General features: G+C 51.1%; 1 protein-coding gene across 2 annotated transcripts in view; it reads right to left on the bottom strand.

Moving 5' to 3' along the window:
• The window catches only part of LOC112104980 (cyclic AMP-dependent transcription factor ATF-6 alpha), a 362675-nt gene that overhangs the window by 154033 nt on the left and 192719 nt on the right, over positions 1–15923 (bottom strand). For both annotated transcript variants that reach the window (XM_026655320.1, XM_026655321.1), the window contains one exon: positions 3475–3539. In XM_026655320.1, the coding sequence (XP_026511105.1) occupies positions 3475–3539 (65 nt within the window). The remainder of the gene's footprint in view (positions 1–3474; positions 3540–15923) is intronic.

Below are 15923 nucleotides of genomic sequence, written 5' to 3'. Positions count from 1 at the left end.
GCCTGGGACGGTGGGACCGCTGTGCCCCCTTAACTCTCCAGCTTGGGCTGTCTCTCACAATGCTTTGCTAGTGACAAGTAGCAAACCCCTCCAGGTGCTGTTGTCATTTAGCGCAACCGCATGTGGAGCCCCACACCCAGCTAGATTGCATGAATGCTCCCAGAGCCACTCACGAATCACACAGAGAAAGGCACCAGCCAAATCCCCCCAGCTCCCAACCTTGTATCCCAGGAATACACCGTCTTGCACTGCTCAAGACGAGAAGTGCAAATTTATTAATTGGTTCACCACTTCATCAATGGAAAGTGGACATACACCAGCCCTTGTAAACCTGAGCAGATTTACCAAACACTTCAGGCAAACTCACTGGTAAAGATAAACAGTAAAAGAAGTTTCTTGATTACAAAAGCTAGATTTTAAGTGATAGGCAAGAAGTCCGAGTTAGTTACCAAAAGAAGTAAAATACAAGCACGCAGTCAACCCTATTAGACTGAGCAACATCTAGATTAAGCAGTTTTTCTCACCCCACCGGATATTGCAGTTCACAGGACACAGGTGTTACGCTTGAAACCTGGGCCAGTCTCCTCTGTTGGAGTCTTCTGAGCATCCTTGTTGCTTTCAGCATAGGTGGGGAAGGAGAAAAGGCGAAGCATGGGGCCACTGTGTTCTGTTTTATACCCTTAGTCCATGTGCTTGGGGAACACAAGTCCAGGCATGTCTGGTGGGCATTGCTTCATCTTGTGACTCAGCAATACTCCAGTGTGTCTCCTGTGAGTGAGAATTGTAACTCCTCTGCTGGACAATGGCTGGTGGTGTCTTAGTTACCTCCCTTGTCATTGTCTCTGGAGAGCTAGTATCTGGGTGCTTCCCAAACCCACAGCATATTTTAGTGAAAACTATACAACACAATTCTTATAATTTTATATGCATTAATGATACACATGTTTAGATGGGACAATGGGTTTCAGCAGATCATAACCTTTCCCCTGATACCTCACATGGCATGCTTTATATGCAATATCACAATTATATATTGATGAGGAATATGGGGGTTACAAAACACTCCCCCGAGGTATAGAGTGTCACAGTGGAATCTCCATCATTGGAGATTTTTAAGAGCAGGTTAGACAAACACCTATCAGGGATGGTCTAGATAATATTTAGTCCTGCCATGAGTGCAGGGGACTGGACTAGATGACCTCTCAAGGTCACGTCCAGTCCTATGACTTATTCAAGATATTTAAGTCCAAAGCTGACTTCAAAGAGTTACAAAGGGATTTCCAAAAAATGGGTGAATGGGCAACAAAATGACAGATGATATTCAAGGTTGATAAATACAAAAAGAAGGACAACAAAAATGAGTAGGGGTATGGAACAGCTTCCATAAGAGGAGAGATTAAAAAGACTGGGACTGTTCAGCTTGGAAGAAGACGACTAAGGGAGGATATGACAGAGGTCTATAAAATCATGAATGGTGTGGAGAAAATGAATAAGGAAGTTTTATTTACTCCTTCACATAACAAGAACCAGGGGTTACCCAGTAGATTTTAAACAAACATAAGGAAGTACTTCTTCACACAACAATCTGTGCCACTCATTGCCTGGGGATGTTGTGAAAGCCAAAAACACAACGGGGTTCAAAAAAAATTAGATAAGTTCATGAAGGCTATTAGCCAAGATGGTAAGGGATGCAACCTCATTTCCTGGGTTTCCCTAGCTTTTGACTTCAAGAAGCTGGGGGTGGACAACAAGAGGATGGATCACTCGACGATTGCTTGTTCTGTTCAGTCCCTCTGAAGCATCTGGTATGGGTCACTATTGGAAGACAGGATACTTGGCTAAATGAACCATTGGCCTGAACTAGTATTGGCCGTTCTTATGTTCTACCTGGTACAGGTAAGGAGGGCCTTCACGGCCCAACAGGTTTGGAATGCTGTATTCAAAAACAAGAGATAAGGGGTATGCCATGGTACCAGAAAAAGAAGCTAACAAGCTGATTGGTGAAGATTAGTCTTGGGTGACGTATAGAGTGCTTTTAACTTGTAATGAGGTCTACTGTAAATATAGGTAGTTTGGGGACCTATTTAGGGAGCACACCTTCTGTGTAATGTGAACTGGCACTCTCTGAGAAACACCTACCCAGAACGATCAGTAATATAGTAACTCTTTATTTCCTAAACTGTACTGTTGTTTACTTTTAGCAACAAAATTGGCTAAGTTTGCTTATTTGGCCTCTTGAACATTTTTCATAACAAAACACAAGTGTAGTCAGTCAATTGGCTATACTTTTAATCAATAAACCTGATATGAGTTCTAGAGACTTTGCCTGCTCAGACTCAAGGCTCTGAGCTAAGGGCCTTATGAATTGGTGAAGCTGCTCCTTCCCTGACCTAAGGGAAAGGGAGAAAGCCTGCCTTCTTTCTACAATCAGAAACTCTGCTGGCTGGGTTTGGTTTGGAGGCCTTCTTAAAAAGGACGTTTGTTTTTTTTTCCCCCCCCCCCCCCAGTGTTGTTGTAGCCGTATCGGTCCCAGGATATTAGAGTGACAAGGTGGGTGAGACAATATCTTTTTGGTCCAGTAAAACAGGTTTTCTTTTTATCAATTTGCTTTTGGTCTCGCTGTCTTGGATCCTGTAAAGGAGGAGACGTTGAAAACTCCCCTTCCTCCAAAGGAGAGTGGGCAGGGAAGATCAGTAGGAGATGAGAGAGCTATTTGTCTGTTTTAAGCAACAGAGGGTCCTGTGGCACCTTTAAGACTAACAGAAGTATTGGGAGCATAAGCTTTCGTGGGTAAGAACCTCACTTCTTCAGATGCATCTTACCCACGAAAGCTTATGCTCCCAATACTTCTGTTAGTCTTAAAGGTGCCACAGGACCCTCTGTTGCTTTTTACAGATTCAGACTAACATGGCTACCCCTCTGATACTTGTCTGTTTTAGGTTTTCTTGGCTCTAGCATAGAAGCCATCTCTCTCATGTTGAGGGTCCCTGGAATGCTCTCAAGGAGAAGAAACCCTTCCCTTATTGGAGCTTCTACACTTTGTAGCCTTCTTGAGCAACTGAATATTCCTGGAGAGTCCTCCAGGCATCTTCCTAGCTTGGGGACTGGATTGATGGATGGACTTCTCACCAAGACCGGCCCTATGCTTTTTTCTGAAGGTTCTCTCTTCTTAGGAGGGGACTCAGTGGAGTGAGAGGAGGACTCAAAGAGTCATTGATAGAAACCCTACAGGAAAAGGAGAAAGTAGAGCCATAACACTAGGGTCTCTCCAGAGAGTGAACAGAAAGGTTCAAATACACTAGTTTAATAAGGGTCAGTAGTTTTGCCAGTAGAGGTAGAGGAAGTCTGAGGCAAATTATGAGAGCCCAATGGGGTATTCAGAGGTGGGTGAGAGAACAGGTAAGTGTAAGGTAATAACCAAACAGAATATTTAAACACCACTAATCCAGATGGACAGGATTTGTCCTACCTTACCTGATGCTGGGGTCTGTGTTTGGCATGGCCATCAGCTGAGAATCTGCATTCTCCCCTGTAGAGCTCTGAAAAGGGAAAAATAAATCACATCACACAAAAGGGAAATCAACAAACAGTCTCACTGAATTCAACACTATACTGTACATGAAACCAGGTCACCAACAAATGGTGAGTAGGGATTACCTTGCAGCACAAATCTGAGACAGGTGATCACAGATTCAAGTCCAACAGCTGGGTTTATGCCCAAGTCTGACAATAAGGCTATAAATTACTTAGGGCAGTGTTTCCCAAACTTGGGACACCGCTTGTGTAGGGAAAGCCCCTGGCGGGCCGGGCCGGTTTGTTTACCTGCCCCATCCGCAGGTTTGGCTGATCGCGGAGCCCACTGGCCGCAGTTCGCTGCTCCAGGCCAATTGGAGCTGCTGGAAGCAGCGCGGGCGAAGAGACGTACTGGCCGCCGCTTCCCACAGCTCCCATTGGCCTGGAGCAGCGAACCACGGCCAGTGGGAGCCGCAATCGGCCAAACCTGCGGACGGGGCAGGTAAACAAGGGCTTTCCCTACACAAGCGGCGTCTAAAGTTTGGGAAACACTGACTTAGGGGGAAGGGGAGAAAATGGCTGCTTCGCTTTAAGAAGTGCCATTTTGGGAAGAAGAGTTGTTAAGCCCACTGCTTTCTGTCAGTCGCAGGTGGCTATCACCGGTAAAACGTAAAGCTCAAGGGAACTTTAACAAATATAGTGAATAAAGCATGACACCCTGACTAACGTTCCATCACCTCATAAAACAGATGCTAATGTTGAAAGTCTGTGTGCAAGCTACTGTAAACACATGACTACTGCAGTGTTCCCTAGCAGCTACTCCATTAGCAGTATCTAATTAGATGCCTCAAGAATGAAAGACCCTGTATAGGAGCCAAAATCTTTTCCACTGCAGAATGATTTAACTGCTGCAGAAATAGCCAACACAACATTCTAATTAAAAATAACACTATACAAAAATCAATATGGTCCCTATTAAATCGATCAAATACTACTAACTGATAGATCTCAAAACACAGTGCAGTTCTTCAGCTGTGTAGTGAGGCGGGGTGGCCTCCCACGGTTCCGCAGGGGGAGGAACCCCTCACTGAGCCCTGGTGAACGGAGTCAGGCTGTGCTCACCCATCCCGTTGGAAGTCAGTGGACGGGACGGGACAGGAAGTAGAAAAAGCGGGTCTGGGAGCTCAGTTGGGCTGCAGCCGCCGGAGGAGACAGTCGCCTCCTGCTCGCTCCCCAGCTGGGAGACTGCTGCAGGCCCCTGGGGAGCTGAGGACTGGCCAGGGACTCCGGAGCCAAATGTTGCCCAGCCCATGGAAAAGTTGCCAGGACTGCCACAGGTCTTCTACCCTGACGACTTGGAGAGCCCTTTACAGACCTAGGTACAACCCGAGGGGGAGTTAGGAAGTAGCCCAGGGACAGCTGACCCTAGTCTGGCTGCAGCACTACCTGAGCTTAGGTCAGCATGTTGCAGTCAGGATCCCTGCTGACCCCGTGGCAGACCTCTCTTCCACTGTTAGGGCCCTGGGCCGGGACGCAGTGGAGTGGGTGGGCCTGTGTCCTCCCCTGCCACCCCAACTCCGGGGTGCCAGTCTCCCCCTTTCTCGGCCAAGAGGCCAGAGTTTGTCGGCCATCCACAGGAGATAGGATGCCTGAACCCATTGCCGCTTGGCCCTGAACACAGGCTCGAGCCATAGACCTTGATTGCCCTGCCCTGACTGAGGGCCCAGGGCTAGCTAACTCCACTTTTTGCTCAGCCCTGACCACAGGCCCGAGCTATAGACTCATTACCCTGTCCTGACTAAGGGCCTGGGCTACCTGACTGTGTCTGTTGCTCACCCCCTTGAACACAGACCGAAGCTATAGACTCTTGTTGCCCCACTAATTCCCCACGGTAGGCGACATGCTGAGACGTAGTGAGGCAGGGTGGCCTCCCATGGACTCGGAGAGGGAGGAACCCTGCCGCTAAGCCACAACAAGCTGGTGTAAACTGATGTGGACACATTGTCTTAAACGGAGCTATGCCACTTTTCACCATCTTAGAATCTGGTCTTTCATTATTACCGGGGAAACATCAGTGAGTTGTGTTTCCAGAGGGGTCCTGTTTGAATTGGTTCTCAACCCTACGCTGCTCAATATTTTTATCAATACTCTGGAATAAAGTATAAGCTTATTGCTGATAAAGTTCGCAGATGACACAAAGCTGGGTGAGGTGGTAAATAATGACAGCAACAGGTCACTGATAGAGTGTGACCGTGATTGCTTGGTAAGCCAGGTCCAATCAAACAAAACATGTTTTGACACAGCCAAATGCAAGGTCACACATGTAGGAACGAGAAAAAGAGGGTAACTTTTCGTAACTGTTGTTCTTCAAGATGTGTTGCTCATCTACATTCCATTGTAGGTGTGTGTGCTCACCGCATGCACCAGTGCCGGAAGTTTTTCCCTCAGTGGTATCCGTAGGGGACCGGCTCTGGCACCCTCTGGAGTAGCGCACGTATGTGCTGGTATTAGGGGCACTGCTGCCGCCCCCCCCTTCGGTTGCTTCTTCCCAGAACTCCGACAGAGGGGAAGGAGGGTGGGTCATGGAATGGACATGAGCAACATATCTCAAAGAACAACAGTTATGAAAGGTAGCCATCTTTTCTTCAAGTGATTGCTCATGTCCATTCCATTGTAGGTGACTCCCAAGCAGTACCTCCAGAGGCAGGTAGGAGTTCATGGACATGGCTCTGCCAAAGCCAGCATCATCTTGGGCCTGTTGGGTGATGGCATAGTGCGTCGTGAACGTGTGTACCAATGACCACTTTGTGGCTCTACAGTTGTCCTGGATAGCCCTTGAGGAATGAGCCGTCACTATCGGTAGAGGCACAGCCTGCACTATCTCGTAGCAAGTACGGATGCAGGTGGTGATCCAAGCCAAAATCCTCTGAGAAGACACTGGGAGGTCCTTCATCCTGTCAGCAATGAAGAGTTCAGTAGATCTGTGGAAGGGCTTGGTGCGCTCCAGGTAGAAAGCCAGGGCACGCCTGATGTCAAGGGTGTGCAGATGCCTCTCCTCGTTGGATGTGTGAGGCTTTGGACAGAACACCAGGAGGATATCCTGGTTGACATGGAATTGTGACACCACTTTTGGCAGGAAGGCCGGATGGGGATGCAGTTGGACCTTATCCTTGTAGAACACCATGTACAGCAGCTCTGATGTGAGGGCTTTAATCTCAGAGACTCACCTCACCATGGTAATAGCTACAAGGAATGCAACCTTCCATGACAGGTGTGAAAGGGAGCAGTGTAGCGGGGTGGTTACCCTGCTCCTGCCTGGAAGGGCTTAAAACAGCCCTGGCAGAGGGCTGCAGCTCTAAAAGCTGGGCTGATTGGGGAAGTAGCCACAGCTGGGCCATGCCCCAGTCAGGCCACAGCTGGCCTGTATAAGAGGCTGGGAGCCAGGAGCTCAGCAGTCTCTCTCTGCTTTCAGAGGGAGAAGGGCCTGGCTGCATGAGCTAGAGACAGTCTCTCTCTGCGTTCAGGGAGAGAAGGGCCTGGCTGCAGGGAGCTAGAGACAAAGTACCTGAGTGGAGCAGGGCTGGGGAAAGGCTGAGGAGCTGGGGAGCTCCAGCCTGGAAAGTCCCAGGCTGCAGCCTAGTAGGAGGCCAAGGGGTACTGGGGGTTGCAGAGGGCAGCCTGGGGTAGGCCAAGGCAGCAGGTCCAAACCCAACCTTGCCTGTGATGAGTGGCCTATACCGCAGTCTGCCCCAGGGAGCGGGGGCTAGTTGGTGACTGACAGTGGCCTTATTCTGAAGTGAGGTAGGGATAATGAGTGGGGGTTCCCTGGGGAGGGGAGACCCTAGTACTGAGGGGTGTACTGCCAGGGGGCAGCACCCCAGATAAAAGGGCACCGGGGTCCGGGAGGGACACGGGGGCCGGAGAACAGGCGGATCACCAGCTTGCAGAGGGCGCTCCAGGACGCTGGAAGAGCTAATTCCCGGAGTCACCAGCAGGAGGCGCCGCAGGGGTGAGTCCCGCTCCTCTACAAGCAGGAAGCCAGAGGTTTGAAGGGAGGGCCAGTGAGTCTGGAGAGGACTAGGTTGAGATCCCTCTGGGGAACTGGGTCCCAAACCAGTGGAAAAAGTCTTTCAAGGCCTTTCATGAACCTGATCATCATCTCGTGTGAGAATACCAATCTACTCCTGGACATGAGGGTGGAAGGCTGATATGGCCTTGATCAATGAACATGCAAGGCCCTGGTGAAGCAGGTAATCTAAGCTTTAAGTGAAGAAGGTAATCTAGGATGGATTGTAGAGACGACTGGATTGGAGAGATATTCCGCTCCAATGCCCATCAGGAGAAGCACTTCCACTTTGCCAGGTATGTCGCCCTGGTAGAGGGCTTTCTGCTCTCCCAGAGGACCTGCTGCAACTGACTAGAGCAGGCTTGTTCCTCAGCGTTCAGACACTCAGCAACCACACTGTGAGGTAGAGAGAGGTGAGGTTCGGGTATAGTAATCGTCCGTGATTCTGAGAGAGCAGGTCCAGGTGGCTGGGAAGTGTCCACAGGGCTGCCACTGCTAAGTCCATGAGCATGCTGAATCAATGCTGGCGAGGTCAAACTGGGGCGATCATAATGACTTGTCCCTCTTGATCTTCAAGAGGACCTTGCCGATCAGTGGGACTAGTGGGAAGGTATACATCAGGTCGCCTGACCACGACAGGAGGGAGGCATTGGATAGTGAGCCATTGTCAAGGCCTTGCAGAGAGCAGAACTGGTGACATTTTCTGTTTGGTGGCCAACAGGTCCACTAGGGGAGCTCCCCACTTCTGGAAGAGCATCCTGACTACCTCTGAGTGGAGGGACCACTCGTGGTGAGAGAAAAAGGACCTGCTGAGGCGATCCGCCAGCATGTTCCTGATGCCGGGGAGGTGTGAGGCTTCCAGGTGGATAGCATGTTGGATACAGAAGTCCCACAGCTCATGGGCTTCCTGACAAAGGGCCAATGATTGAGCTCCTCCCTGTCTGCTGACATAGAACATGGAGGCTGTGTTGTCTGTCAACACCTGCACCACACAACTGGACAGATGGGGAAGGAACACTTTGCAAGCCAGGCGGATAGCCCTGAGCTCTCTGACGTTTATGTGCAGTAACAGCTCCTCTCGAGACCATAGCCCCTGAGTTTAAAATTAAAGACACTGTGGGCCACGGATTCACAAACAGCACACCTTCCAACACCACATTCAGGTTGGATCACCGCTGCAGGGAGGTGAGTACCCGTGGCGGGATCATGAGAAGTTTGTCCAGGTGATGTCTGGCCGGGGAGTAGACCGATGCCAGCCACATCTGGAGAGGTCGGAGGTGAAGTCTCACGTACTGGACAATGTAAGTGTATGCAAACATGTGCCCTAATAGCCTGAGACAGTCTCGGGCTGTGGTGAGTGGGCAGTGACCTGGGTTATCAGATCTGACATAGCCCTGAACCTGGCCTCTGGCAGGAATGCTCTGGCTCAGGTAGAGTCGAGTACTGCTCCGATAAATTCTGTCCTCTGCACCAGTACCAATGTTGATTTTTGTTTGTTTATCAACAGGCCCAGTGCTTGACAGCTGGCTCGCAGCATTGTGACATGGCATTGGACATAGACCCTGGAAGGAACCTTCATGAGCCAGTTGTCAAGGAATGGGTAGATCTGGATACCCCGACGTCTGAGATAGGCTGCGACTACCGCCGTGCACTTCGTAAATACCCCTGGTGCTGTAGCTAGGTCAAATGGGAGCACTGTGAACTGTTAGTGGGTGTTCCCAACTAAGAATCGTCGGAACCTGTTGTGGCAGTGAAGTATCAAAATATGAAAGTAAGCGTCTTTCAGATCGAGGGTGGTGAAGCAGTTTCCCAGATCCAGGGAGAGAATGACGGAGGCCAGGGAGACCATGTGGAACTTCAACTTCTTGAGTACTTGTTGAGGTTTCACAGGTGAAGAATGGGGCGTAGAACCCCCCTGGCCTTTGGAATAAAAAAAATAGTGGGATCAGTGGGACTAGTGGGAAGGCATACATCAGGTCACCTGACAGAAGGAAGGCATTGGATAGTGAGCCATTGTCGAGACCTTGCAGAGAGCAGAACTGGTGACAAATGCTGTGGAACTTCCTCCATGGCCCCCACCCACAGAAGACCTTGCACCTCCTGAGCAAGCAGATGCTCGTGAGAAGGGTCCCTGAAGAGGGGCGGGGAGGGAAGGGGAGGTGGGAGGGAGGTATAGAAAGGAAATGGAGGATATACCTCCCTGCCACAGTGCTGACCATTCATTGGTCTGATGTTATAGAAGCCCAAGCAGTGAGGTAGGGCAATAAACTGTTGGAAAACAAAAGGGGTGTTGGATCCAGGATACAGGCTGGGAGGTCACCTTCGAGCGCACCCTTCAAAATGCCTGTTTGTTTGTTACCCAGCTGGTGGCAGGTAGAGCTCGAGTGAGCCGAGGAGGCCAGCAGTTGGCCCTGTCAGAGCTTATAGCCCTTGCCCTTTTTGCGGAAGGCTCCGATTCGGATTGGCTCACGAATTTGGGTCTGCTGTGGTTTGAACCACTTCCTTGCGGGCGCTGGCATGTAAAGGTTCAGGGAGCACAAAGTAGCCCTAGAATCTTTCAGGCCAGGCAATCTGTTGTCTGTTTACTCTGAAAACAGTGCCAGGCCATCGAAGGGGAGGTCCTGGGTCGACTGCTGAACCTCTACCAACAGCCCAGATGATTGCAGCCAAAACTCTTTCCTCACGGAAATGGCCAAAGCCATGGCCCTGGCTGCGGAGTCCTCTGCGTCCGAGGCTACTTGGAGGGCTGCCCTCGCCACTGTCTTGCTCTCTTCAAGAAGAGCCAGGAACAAGAAAAGCCAGGCAACAAATCCACAAACCTGGCCATAGGCTGTGAGATGTTATAGTCATAGTGGCCAAGTAGGGCCTGGTGATTGGCCACTCTCAATTGGAGGCTGGCAGTTGAATAAATTTTTCTGCCAAAGATATTGGACATCTTCACCTCTTTGTTCTTAGGGGTCAAGCCCAGCTGCCCCATCTGTCGTGCTCATTGGCCACGGATATGACCAGCAAGCTCAGGGAGGGGTGGGTATAAAGGTATTCAAAGCCCATGGCCGGGACATAATACTTCCTCTCCACCTGCTTGGAGGAGGGAGTTTGCCACAAGGCCTTGATCAGTTTCACCATTCACTCGTGGATGGGCAAGGCCACCTTAGATGGGGCGGCCGCATGGGCGGCGTGTGAACCACCAGCTGGGGGAGGTTAGCCCCCAGCCCCGCCCCTTCCGCCCAAGGCCCTGCCTCTTCCACCCCCCGCCGGAGCCCAGAGCCTCCCCACCATGGCTGCCAGCCCCTGCCCCAGGCTTGCCCCCACCTAGTCCTGGAAAGGTGGGCTGTGCGACTCCAGCCCCGGAGTGGCGGGTGGCGCAGCCCCAGCCCCCCCAGCCTTGGAGCACCGGAGGGTGGGCAGCACGGCCTCAGCCTCAGAGCAGCGGGAGGGCGGGCTGCGCGGCCCCAGCCCCCGAGTGCCAGGAGGATGGGTGGTGCAGTCCCAGCCCCGGAGAACTGAGAGGGCGGGCGGCGCAGCCCCTGCCCCGGAATGCCAGGAGGGCAGGCTGCATGGCCCCAGCTGGGGCCACCACACCAGGGGAGCCACAGAGTGAGGCCTGGGGGCGGTGCATGGGCGGGGCCATGCCTGGCTGTACTGGGAGGCACAACCTCCCACAGCCTATGACACCTGCCACCCATGGGCGGCTGCACTCAAAATGTCAAACAGGGTGTCGGAGGGTTCCAACAACTCTTCAGCCTCTAGCCCCAAGTTCGCTGACACCCTTTTAAGTAGCTCTAGGTGAGCTTTTATATCATCCTGGGGAACCGTGCAGGAAGGCCCCGCTACCGCCTCATCAGGTGTAGAGGATGAGAAGGAAGGCCTGCCGGGGGAGCCTCGGCTGAGGCTGGCTGCTTTTGGGGACCCTACTCTGATTCCTCCTCTGAGTCAGGGGGCGGGCGAGAAACTGTTGTCGACTGCTGCTCAGATGTCCCTGAGATTGACCGGTGCACATGCTCTGACATCTGAGAAAACCCCCAGGGTGGTGCCACAGAGCCAGCCACTGGCTCTGCGGCCACGCGCTCACTGGCGTGCCGGGGTTAATCCCGATGCTCCTGGCAGGTGACCTTGGCCCGCAGGCAATGCGCCTTCCTCGCTGTCCGAGCTTGAGGAAGAAACTTGTTTCAGGGACCAGAGCAGTTCCGCTGCCACCAGCCTGCCCGTTCCATGCTGGCTGTCCCCATGTTCCTCTTTTGTGGACTGGTGCCAGCATGTCGGCGCTCAGTGCCGCATCTCCAGCGACGATAATCCGTCGATCGACGCCTCACACTCTGAGAGCAGTGCCGCTCCGTTGACCTGGAATGGGAACAGGAGCAGGGAGACCCGCGTCTCGACTCCGGAGACCAGCAATGGGCCTCTGGAGATCTGTATCGACGATCCACAGATTGGTGATGAGACTCCAGAGACCGGAGCTGCGACTCAAGGGATCAGTGCTGCAAGTCTGAAGAGCAACGGAGACGCTCAGGGTACCGGTGCCAGGCCTCTGGGGGCTGGCGATGCGCCTCTGTGGGTCTACGCCAGACAGTTGGCGATCGACACAGGGATCCTGGAGAGCGGTGCCTAAAGTCCGGGGCGTGGAGCCGGGAACTCTGGCAGGTAAGCCAACTCATATCGGAGGGCCGGTGGCGCTGCTCTGGAGACCGTTGGCAGGATGGGATGCTGCCTGCAGTGGGGAGCAGTGCTGTGGAGACTGAAAGAGCCCCAAGGCGGGTTTGCCCCGAAAATGAACAATCTCACTGGCTGGTGCAGAAGGGACAATATGTCCTTAGTGGCCTGGAATGCCTCCGGTGTGGACAGCACTGCCAGATGCTGAATGCTCCTGATGCTTCCTGGGGTGGTGGACAGGTCTCAGGGGGGCTCGACAGCTCCTTGGATGCTGGAGCCTGGCTATGGTCCGGAGGAGATGAAGTGTCCTGCGTGGATCTTTGTTCGCCTCCGGCTCTCTCCTTCCTCTTACAGGATGTAGTAGACCGCCCTCTCCCAGGCTTTTTCTGCTTCTTAGCCAGCAATGGGGACCAAGATCGGTGCCAGTCCAAGGTTGGTGCCGGCAGTGTGCTTCGCACCAAAGCAGCGGTGCTCAGGGCGGAGTCTGATCTGGCCGGTTCGAGGCCACTGTGAGAGTCAACTCCATAAGGAGTGCTCAAAACCAAATATCCTGCACCTTTTTCGTGCGCGGCTTGAAAATTTTACAGATGCGACACTTGTCGCTCACGTGGGTTTTCCCCAAGCACCATAGACAGATTTGGTAGGGATCACTGAGAGGCATAGTTGTTGTTTTTTTTTTGCTGCAATCACAAGGCTTAAAGCCTGGGCTAAGTTCCGTAGGGGACTAACAAACTACTTCTATACTAAACACTATGGGAACTATTAAACTATATAGGAAAATCACTATAACAACTATATACAGTAGTAGGCATGCTTCAGTCTCGAGAGACCATGGGTATGCGCCACTGAGAGGTGTGGTTAGATGTTCAGCTGCGTGTGTGTGTTCTTCCTCTGTGCTGCCCCAGCTCTGCGCAAACAGTTGGCACAGCAGACCTCGAGTGAACAGACCACAAGATCTGTTAAGACACCAGGCCAGGTTTATTGTTGACAAAGCACGGTAATAGCACCTGGCAGACTCTACGAGGATACTAAAACATGTATGTCCGTGACAATGGATGCAGCTCAGTGAATGGCAGGGCTTTCCATTCCCCCCTTGGCTGGACAGAGATACTCCCTCCGAGATACATCTTTATACCCTGATATAAACAAGTTATGTACTGCCTCTGACATTGTTAGTTACTGCCCCCTGACATGGCTAGTTATCACCCATCACTTTATACATGTTGGCTTGATCAAAACATCTTTATTACATACTGTCATCCTTACCTTATCTTTTAGGAGGGGTCAGTGTGTTCCTGTTATCCTTGGGGAATGTTTTTGTACCATCCTTGATATTGGGATGTTCTGGTACCACTTGATATCGGGATGTGTTTGCGTGAATACTTTGTGCCTTGCACTCCTTAGGAATGTGTATTTCTGCAATATCAGCCCTGTTCTTGCCAGATTCTGTGAGCAGGTCCTGCCTCATACCAGGCCTCTAATACAAGGGCTTATGTCTCAGGCTCTCTTCCTACTAGAAGAGGTAAAGAATTTACTCAGTTGGTTTTATGGCAGCTGAGGCTGTGGCTGAAGAGACCCACTCGAGAGAGACAATCTCTGCCACATCTGTCACATTTAAAGGTGATGTTTCGACCCTTTTGGGCTCTGCCTTCTGTGAGCTCTTTTCTCCTCTGCTAAGCTGGACTGCTTTGCTCTCGTAACTCTGGAGACCTTTGTTAAGCTCTTGTTTCCAAAGACTGCGGTCTTGTGTACGATCTTCCCAGTTGTCACATCCATGTCCATTTCTTTGACGTCTCGCTTGCACACATTCTTGAAACGCAATTTTGGATGTCCTTTGGGACAGTAGAATCAAAATAGTAAAAGGTAAAGCTTGCCGAGGCAAGGGAAGTTTCAGCACTATTGCTGGTGGTAAGAAGGAACTGAAGGGGCAGGGGGGCCCCGGCGGTGGCCCTTATACTGGCGCATACACGCGCCACTCCAGAGGGCGCCAAAGCCGGAACCCTATGGATACCACTGAGAGAAAAACTTCCGGCACCGGCGCATGTGGTGAGCACACAAACCTACAATGGAATGGACATGAGCAAGCACCCAAAGAAGAACAGAGGTCACACCTACAGAATGGTTTCAGAGTGGTAGCAGTTAGTTTGTATCAAAAAAACAACGAGAAGTCCTTGTGGCACCTTAGAGACTAACAAATTTATTTGGGCATAAGCTTTCATGGGCTAGAACCCACTTCATCAGATGCATGGAGTGGAAAATACAGGAGCAGGTATAAATACATGAAAAGATGGGAGTTGCCTTACCAAGTGTGAGGTCAGTCTAACAAGACAATTCAATTAACAGTAGGATATCAACGGAGGAAAAATAACTTTTGTAGTGGTAATGAGAGTGACCCATTTCAAATAGTTGACAAGAAGGTGTGAGTAACAGTAGGCCAGAAGGGTACCCAGAAGTCACCTACTACAAGACAGGCCCAACAAAGAAAGTAACAGAACGCCACTAGCTGTCACCTACAGCCCCCAACTAAAACCTCTCCAGCGCATCATCAAGGATCTAAAGCCTATCCTGAAGGACGATCCCTCACTCTCACAGACCTTGGGAGACAGGCCAGTCCTCACTTACAGACAGCCCCCCAACCTGAAGCAAACACTCACCAGCAACTACACACCACACAACAAAAACACCAACCCAGGAACCAAACCCTGCAACAAACCCTGGCGCCAACTCTGTCCATAGATCTATTCAAGGGACACCATCAAAGGACCTAACCACATCAGCCACACCATCAGGGGCTCGTTCACCTGCACATCTACCAAATGTGATATATGCCATCATGTGCCAGCAATGCCCCTCTGCCATGTACATTGGCCAAACCGGACAGTCTCTACGCAAAAGAATAAATGGACACAAATCTGACATCAGGAATTAAAACATTCAAAAGCCAGTAGGAGAACACTTCAATCTCCCTGGTTATTCAATAACAGACCTAAAAGTGGCAATTCTTCAACAAAAAAACTTAAAAAACAGACTCCAACGTGAAACTGCAGAACTGGAATTAATTTGCAAACTGGACACTATCAAATTAGGCCTGAATAAAGACTGGGAGTGGTTGGGTCATTACAAAACCTAAACCTAATTTCCCCATACTAATGCCCCCCTACTGTTACTCACACCTTCTTGTCAAGTGTTTGAATGGGCCACAAAAGTTATTTTTCCTCCCTTGGCATCCTACTGTTAATTAAATTGTCTTGTTAGACTGACCTCACACTTGGTAAGGCAACTCCCATCTTTTCATGTATTTATACCTGCCCCTGTATTTTCCATTCCACGCATGTGATGTAGTGGGTTCTAGCCCATGAAAGCTTATGCCCAAATAAATTTGTTAGCCTCTAAGCTGCCACAAGACCTACAGAATGGGGGACTCTGTCCTAGAAAGCAGTGATTCTTGGGAGGTTATGAAGTCTGATGGAAACCAACTGAATCCTGAGCCCCTTCCCCTATACCAACTCTGCCCAGAGCCTTATATGGTCTGAGCCCTCCCTTGGCTTGACAGGAAGGAGATGCTGAGTACCTCTCTGGCCACGAGCAGTGGGAGGCAGTGTGTAGAGGGAGGTCCGGACTCACCCCTGCGGCGCCTCCTGCTGGTCGTCCAGGGAATTAGCTCACCAGCCTCTGGAGCGCCCTCTGGAGCGCC

This window comes from Terrapene carolina, unplaced genomic scaffold (genome assembly GCF_002925995.2).
Source record: "Terrapene carolina triunguis isolate 2854851 unplaced genomic scaffold, T_m_triunguis-2.0 Scaffold210, whole genome shotgun sequence".
Classification (NCBI taxonomy): Eukaryota; Metazoa; Chordata; order Testudines; family Emydidae; genus Terrapene; species Terrapene triunguis.
The sequence above is the reverse complement of the archived record's forward strand: the minus strand, read 5'-3'. Positions and strand labels throughout refer to the sequence as shown.